This window comes from Musca vetustissima, unplaced genomic scaffold (genome assembly GCF_032173495.1).
Source record: "Musca vetustissima isolate MV318-11 ecotype Yass unplaced genomic scaffold, APGP_CSIRO_Mvet_v1 utg484799, whole genome shotgun sequence".
Taxonomy (NCBI): Eukaryota; Metazoa; Arthropoda; class Insecta; order Diptera; family Muscidae; genus Musca; species Musca vetustissima.
Genome location: NW_026875139.1, coordinates 1 through 7,151, shown reverse-complemented (window position 1 = coordinate 7,151; position 7,151 = coordinate 1). Strand labels below are relative to the sequence as shown.

The following is a 7,151-nucleotide window of genomic DNA, read 5'->3' as shown; positions in this document are numbered from 1 at the left end:
CTTAGGTGAATTAAACCTACGCGTATGTTCACCTGCAGGTGTTTTATCAGCTCGAATGATAATATTACGGCTGTCAGATGGCATCCGATCCAATGCTATTTTGGTCATGTTTATTAAATTGTTATTTTGATGTAGAAACATTTGTAATTCTTGGACAACTGTTTCCAGGGCAACATAATCCAATAGATTCCTCAGTGTATTTTAACGCCTTAAAATATTTATATATTATTTTACTGATTTGTCGGCACAATAATAAATTGACGGATCATAGTGGAATGCAGCTCGTTCAAGGATCGCAGAAGCACGGCGTCTGCGAATTCGCTCTATTTCATTACGTCGTGCTTGCTGTTGATGAGTTTGATGTGCACGAACGCGTTGCGTTCTTATCCTATCTACTTCATTGTCACCGAATGCCGACCGAACTTAACGCTTATTCACTGGTTAAATCTTAAAGAATGTAGCAAAGTATATCCTCATTAGCCATACGGCTGAGAATATAAAAATCAATTTTTTGAAAACGAGAAAGGGGAAGGATCCCCTTAAAACGAACAAAATTACAATTTATTTACCAGTACCGAAAGGTAGAAATCCTGTCACTAATACAAAGTAGGTAATAACCAAACCTAGACAGGTTTATTAGTTAATGACTGTTATATAGTACCATATACAACATCGTTTTAGTGTCCAGTCGTTATTGGTATTGTCATCACAAATTATACCCCTATTATGATGGCGAAGATCAAAGGCGAAGCGATGTATGACGTTTACGATGGACATTTTTTCTACTACTTTCTAAATAAAAACAAAACAATTCACTACGTTATTTTCCCAAATCTAGACAAATTTATCAGCAAATAAATTATACACACACCCACAACTATCAAGTGTTGTCAAATGATGCTATTATTCAAAAACGCCAAAAATGTTTAACAAGGAATTTCAATTTTAATTGAAAACGTATGAATGGAATACAACTGCGGATTTAGTATCTTTTACAGATATCCTAAACATCAGAGAATGTCTTTCGATATACTATAAAAACGGGTTCTATTTGATAAAGAAAAATATCTTTTACAGATCCTCCACAGATAAAAACTCTTTTACAGGTATTTTATAAATTGAACCTTTTCTTAGTCTTTCTATCGATAAAGGACCTCTAGGTAGTTATGTGGAAGATAAAAACCAGCACGAACCAATTGTCCCCAACGATTGCGATAGATGAAACAGCGTGGTGGATAATCTTGATCGGCAACATGAAATTGCCACTGATGAAAATTCCGTAGTCGGGATTTATCGTTTAATTCTCTGTAGTGCTGCAGGGCATAGATATTGAGTTGCTTCTTAACGGGTGGTAGGTGTAGGTGCACAAAGACATAATACCCTGTACCACTGTGTGGTGAAGGGTATAAAAACATGCAACATGATTCTGTAATTTAAGTCAGTAGCAATATAATATATGTTGGTTCAAGTACAATTCTCGTTTATTCCACTTCATTTAGGTCTAATAAATTACGATTAATATGACTTTCCACAGGCAAATGACATAAACAAAATTTTTTTCTGGTCGTATACTTTAAGCAATCTGAAAACCCCAAAGCGTGGACTGACCCTAATAACGCATGGCCGAACTTAAGATACTCTACACCATAGAAATACTGACAAATTTTTGAATTGAAAATATAGGAAACATACATAAAAGGACAATTCTACCAAACGATTGTTGTAACCAAATAGAAATTTCAGCAATTTCAATGGGGGTTTCCCTAAAATCTCAATTAGATTGACAAATCCACTTCGGCAAATAATTGTGTCAGCTCACAATTTGCTGAATAATAATTCACAATTATTTTCGAGTAATGTCTTTTCCACTATATGATACCCTTTACCACTTTGGCTATATGCAAGAGATGCATCCTAACAGACCTCGCATTTTTGAAGGACCATTGACATGAAAGTGGACTACTTTAAATATATGATCTGTGTCTATATGTGAACCGACTTAACCGAACGATTAATAACCGGCAATAATTGTAAATTTTTATTAATTTTGTTTTTTCATTTATAATTCATCGACATAATCACTTCCAACCCTGCAAAAATTTTACGCGGAGAAAAAATTTATCAGTGTAAAATGTCCGTCCGTCTGTTGTCTAGCCTCTTTTGTCTGCAGGCAGGTCAAGTTCGAAGATGAGCTATATCGGCCCACGCAAAGGGGGTTCTTGAGCGTGCTTTTTAACCGAATTCGGTAAAATTTGGTACAATGGATTCCTCTTTGGTACATCAATCAACACACATGTTCTCGGTAAGCCATGCCAAAGTACATGTAATTAAGGGCAGATTTAGATTTGTTTAGAAAAATATGTAAATCTACTTAAATCAAGCTATTCATAATGTTACAACACAGAGCGCTATTGAAAATATAATCTACAGTTCACCCACAATCAGTTCATTATTTAGTTCACCCTTTAATTCTTTTGTGCACAATTTGCTAATTAGGCTATCCTAACGTCAGTACGTTTTGCAAAATTTTACGCCAATAGGCCTAAAATGGACTTTTTGGTGCACTATATCTAATTCTGAACCGATTTTTCCCAGTTTCAAAAGGGTTCGTTCCTGGCCCAAATAAATGAGTTGTGCCAAATTTCATCCAATTGGGATAATAAATGCGACCTGTACTTTGTTTAAAATTTAACATGATTCTATGCATATTATAAAAAGGAACCATGGGCCCGTTTCCTTTTGCCTGTTACAAACATATGCACAAAGACATAATACCCTATAACACAGTTTACCTTTTTTTATAAATAGATGGCAGGTCTTCTATAGGTGGAGGACCTTCTACATGTATTCCACAAATAAAAGGGATTTGTGTACTATATAGACAATCCTTTGCTGATCTTTAAAGGATAAAATGCTTTTTCATGAAGCGGACTAGGAACATATTTTCTATTGGTCCATATTCATTCTGGGGTGTTCTTGTAAATTTCAATTCGAAATAATGAAATATGAATACTCATTTTTTAAATAGAGTCAAAAAAAGTACTTCCTTATGCAGGTCAGTAATAATCAACAATTATTACCCTGATAATGGTAGACCTATTCAAAACAGTTTCTTGTCCCATTTGGCAAATGTAGTCAGATACACTCAAACTTTTATTATCGATTCTCATTGTTTATGAAAATTAAATGACCACCTATAAAATTATGATATCGAGATAAGAAAACTTTCTCCTATGAAATCTAGAGGTTGCTAAATTTTTATATAAAAAGCCGAATAGCTATTCTAATCAAGTCAGATTCATAGTTCATTGGCATTGGGAAACATCATGAAATTACTCGCAGTTTTGGCAATCACCGTAGCAGTCCTTGGGGTGACAGCTGCCTTTAAACCACCAGCAGCACGTTATGACGGCTTCAAAGTCTATAAAGTCTTTGTCAAGGATGAACAACAGCTGTCGGAATACAAGAAATTAGCCAATAATATTCCTGTGAGTTGGACACACCCCTTTTTCTGAAGGTAGAAAAAGTCATCATTAAATAAATAATTGTATTTATAGGTTCGCTTTTTGAATGACATCGGTGGTCCTGGTCGCAGCTATGTTCTTACCATTGATCCTGCCAATAACAAAGCATTGGAAAGCCACTTAAAATATCATGAATTCAATTATGAACTCACCATTGATGATTTGCAAGAGTAAGTGTCAATATACCTACATTTTGGAAGATATACATTGTGATCCACTTGGGGAGCTTGAGGAATGAGGGTTCTTTAACCTGTACTCAAACACCTCTTTGCTTTATAAAGATTTTTAATCAAATGTAATTTTAATTTAATTTCTCCTTGGCAGAGTTTTGGAACAAAGTATGCCCGTCAATATGGAATCGAAAAATTCCACAATGACCTGGACTACATATCATCCATTGGCTGATATTTATGATTGGTTAGATTCATTGGTCATTGATAATATGTTGACCATTGGAATGGATTTCGTAAAACCCACTGGTTTCTCTAACTCCTCTGGTATTTGCTACGGTACCGATATGAATCGTAACTTTGGTTTTATGTGGGGAGGTGAGTTAATATTTTTGTGCAAAATTCGAATGTATTATTGATGTGGAATTAATTTGGATTTTTAGGTGCTGGTCACAACTTTGATGTACCCTGTGATCACTGGTATGGTGGTGCTGCCCCCGATACCGAACCTGAGGTCTTGGCTTTGCAACATTTTGTCAACTCCTTCCCTGAGGGTTACATTCGCATGTATTTGGCTTTCCATGCCTTTGGCAATTTCGTCTTGTTGCCCTATGGCCATTCCAATACTGAATTCCCACCCAACTATGATCAAATGATGCGCATTGCCAATGCCTTTGCTGATGCTGCCCAAGTGAAATATGGAACTGAATTCTTGAGTGGCGCTAGTGGTCTTTTGAATTGTAAGTAATTTGGGGTTTTAATATTCCTAGAAGTATAAATTACATCTTATGTGTTTGTGTTTTAGATCCCGTATCTGGTTCCGCCAAAGATTGGGCCTATGGTGTCAAGAAAATTCCCTTCACTGCCACCATTGAATTGCGTGATGATGGTTCCAAATATGGTTTCTTCTTGCCTGCCTCTCAAATCTTGGAAGTATGCGCTGAAGTCACTGATGGTTTGGTGGAGTTGGTTCGTAAGGCCCGCGAGGAGGGTCTTTTCAATTAAATGTAGCTTATTTTATTATAAGCGAATTACAAAGAGGCTAATAAATTAAGTAATTAATTTAAACAATAAGAAGAAAAATTGTGTATGTTATACAAGGGGCTGAATATAATTTCGAACTAAACAAATTGTAAAATGGGTCAGTACGAATGTCATGTTCGCAATGTGACTTTATATTCTATGTTTTTAAGACTTTCCAAAATTACACTTAATTTGCTTGAAAATGTAGTCAAAATCATCAGTATAAAAATTGGGTATCGTTGTTTGAGGACTGTGTGAAAAATGTGGAAATATTTTGTGTTACAAATTAAATATAGAAATGCATATATCCTCTAAATTTTGGTTATGGTTCTAACTCCCACAAAGGGAGTCTGTCTAATCGGACTCTTCTTAAAAAATAATTTCGTATTACTAATAATTAATAATCTGGGCAGTCTATAATTATCTGAAATTCGTTATAGAGTCTGATTAATTAATTAGACATGAGATATCAAGTGATAAGCCAAATAATAATTTAGTTGTTAATTTTGAAGTTTTGTAACTATGGCTTTATAAAATGTTATACCACTGATCCGAGTACGGGATCGGGGTTTACTTTGGTCACATTATATGTATAAAAGGAAATATTACAAAATGAAAAAAATCGCTGTTGCAAACAGAAATTTACTGTGAAAATTTTTCATTTCGGGGGGTGGGGGTGGTCCCGGGCCGCCCCTGCTTTCGTCCCTGGTAAACACCCCTTTGAAAGACAACATTGTCGTTATCAATATCGATTAATCGTCTTTCCATATTGTCGCAGCTATGGGCCCAACCTCAATTTTTTATATTTTTCTATAAAGGATTCATTTTCTGGCCTGCATTGAGCCTGCTTCTAAAGACACCCTTCAGCTCGTCTGTAAAGACTGCCGTCAGATCGTCTATAAAGACTCCCTTCAGCTCGTTCATTAGACTCCCTACAGCTCGTCTATAAATACTGCCTTCTGCTCGTCTATAAAACTCCCTTCAGCTCATCTATATGGTCATCATTCAGGTCAGGAAAGACTCCCTTCAGCTCGTCTATAAATTAACTATAAGTTTTTTACCCACCTCCACCCATTGAAAATTAAATATATAATTCGTTATAAATTACAAAATTTATTAGCCTCTTTTTGCTTAACACAAATTATGTTAAAGTTTAATTGAAAAGACCTTCTTCGCGGGCCTTACGAACCATTTCCACCAAACCATCAGTGACTTCAGCGCATACTTCCAAGATTTGAGAGGCAGGCAAGAAGAAACCATATTTGGAACCATCATCACGCAATTCAATGGTGGCTGTGAAGGGGATTTTCTTAACACCATAGGCCCAATCCTTGGCCGAGCCGGATACGGGATCTAAAATACAAACACATAAGATGTAATTTATATTTCAAAGAATATTAAAACCCCAAATTACTTACAATTCAAAAGACCACTAGCACCACTCAAGAATTCAGTTCCATATTTCACTTGGGCAGCATCAGCAAAGGCATTGGCAATACGCATCATTTGATCATAGTTGGGAGGGAATTCAGTGTTGGAATGGCCATAGGGCAACAGGACGAAGTTGCCAAAGGCATGGAAAGCCAAATACATGCGAATATAACCCTCAGGGAAGGAATTGACAAAGTGTTGCAAGGCCAAGACCTCAGGTTCGGTATCGGGGGCAGCACCACCATACCAGTGATCACAGGGTACATCAAAGTTGTGGCCAGCACCTAAAAATCGATAAAAGTAAACATCAATAATATATTATCATTTTACAAAAAAGGATGTACCCACCTCCCCACATAAAACCAAAGTTACGATTCATATCGGTACCGTAGCAAATACCCGAGGAGTTAGAGAAACCAGTGGGTTTACGATTCTTACGCCACAAACGTTCAACATTGTGAGTATATTCCAAACCATCGGGGTTCAAAACGGGTACATAAATCCAATCGTAATTCATTAACAATTCTTTCATCTCAGCTGATTCAGCCTTGAGCAAATTATTAATGAAACATGTGGTGGTGGCCGAGGAAATCCATTCAATGGCATGGATGTTGGATTCAATGAAAATAGCCTTGTTTCCAGGTTTGGTAGAAATTCTGACAGCCTTAATGGGACGTCCTTCATAGGTTTTGCCAATAATGTATGGTGTAATGGTCAACATATTATCAATTACCAAAGAATCCAACCAATCATAAATATCAGCCAAAGGATGGTAGGCAGTCCAGGTCATTGTCGAATTTTTCGATTCCATATTGACGGGCATACTTTGTTCCAAAACTCTGCCAAGGAGAAATTAAATTAAAATTAGAAAAAAAATGTTTTTTTTTACAATGAAGTAAAGTAGTGTTTGCGACAGGTTGAAAGCCCTCATATAATTTATATCTTCCAAAAATGTGGGTATATTGACACTTACTCTTGCAAATCATCAATGGTGAGTTCATAA

The 7,151-nt window shown here is 36.1% G+C and overlaps 2 protein-coding genes across 2 annotated transcripts; one reads left to right on the top strand and one right to left on the bottom strand.

Annotated features, from left to right (window-relative positions):
- Positions 1 to 3,666: 3,666 nt before the first annotated feature.
- LOC133337653 (zinc carboxypeptidase-like) lies at positions 3,667 to 4,699 on the top strand. The gene is made up of 4 exons (XM_061545858.1): positions 3,667 to 3,694; positions 3,851 to 4,072; positions 4,138 to 4,434; positions 4,500 to 4,699. Exons 1-4 carry the CDS (start codon positions 3,667 to 3,669, stop codon positions 4,697 to 4,699), a joined length of 747 nt encoding a protein of 248 aa, XP_061401842.1.
- A 1,171-nt stretch (positions 4,700 to 5,870) lies between these two features.
- LOC133337654 (zinc carboxypeptidase-like) lies at positions 5,871 to 6,987 on the bottom strand (the record flags this gene model as incomplete). The annotated part of the gene is made up of 3 exons (XM_061545859.1): positions 5,871 to 6,070; positions 6,136 to 6,432; positions 6,497 to 6,987. Coding segments are annotated over 3 exons (988 nt in total), but the record flags the coding sequence as incomplete, so codon positions are not given.
- Positions 6,988 to 7,151: the final 164 nt, after the last annotated feature.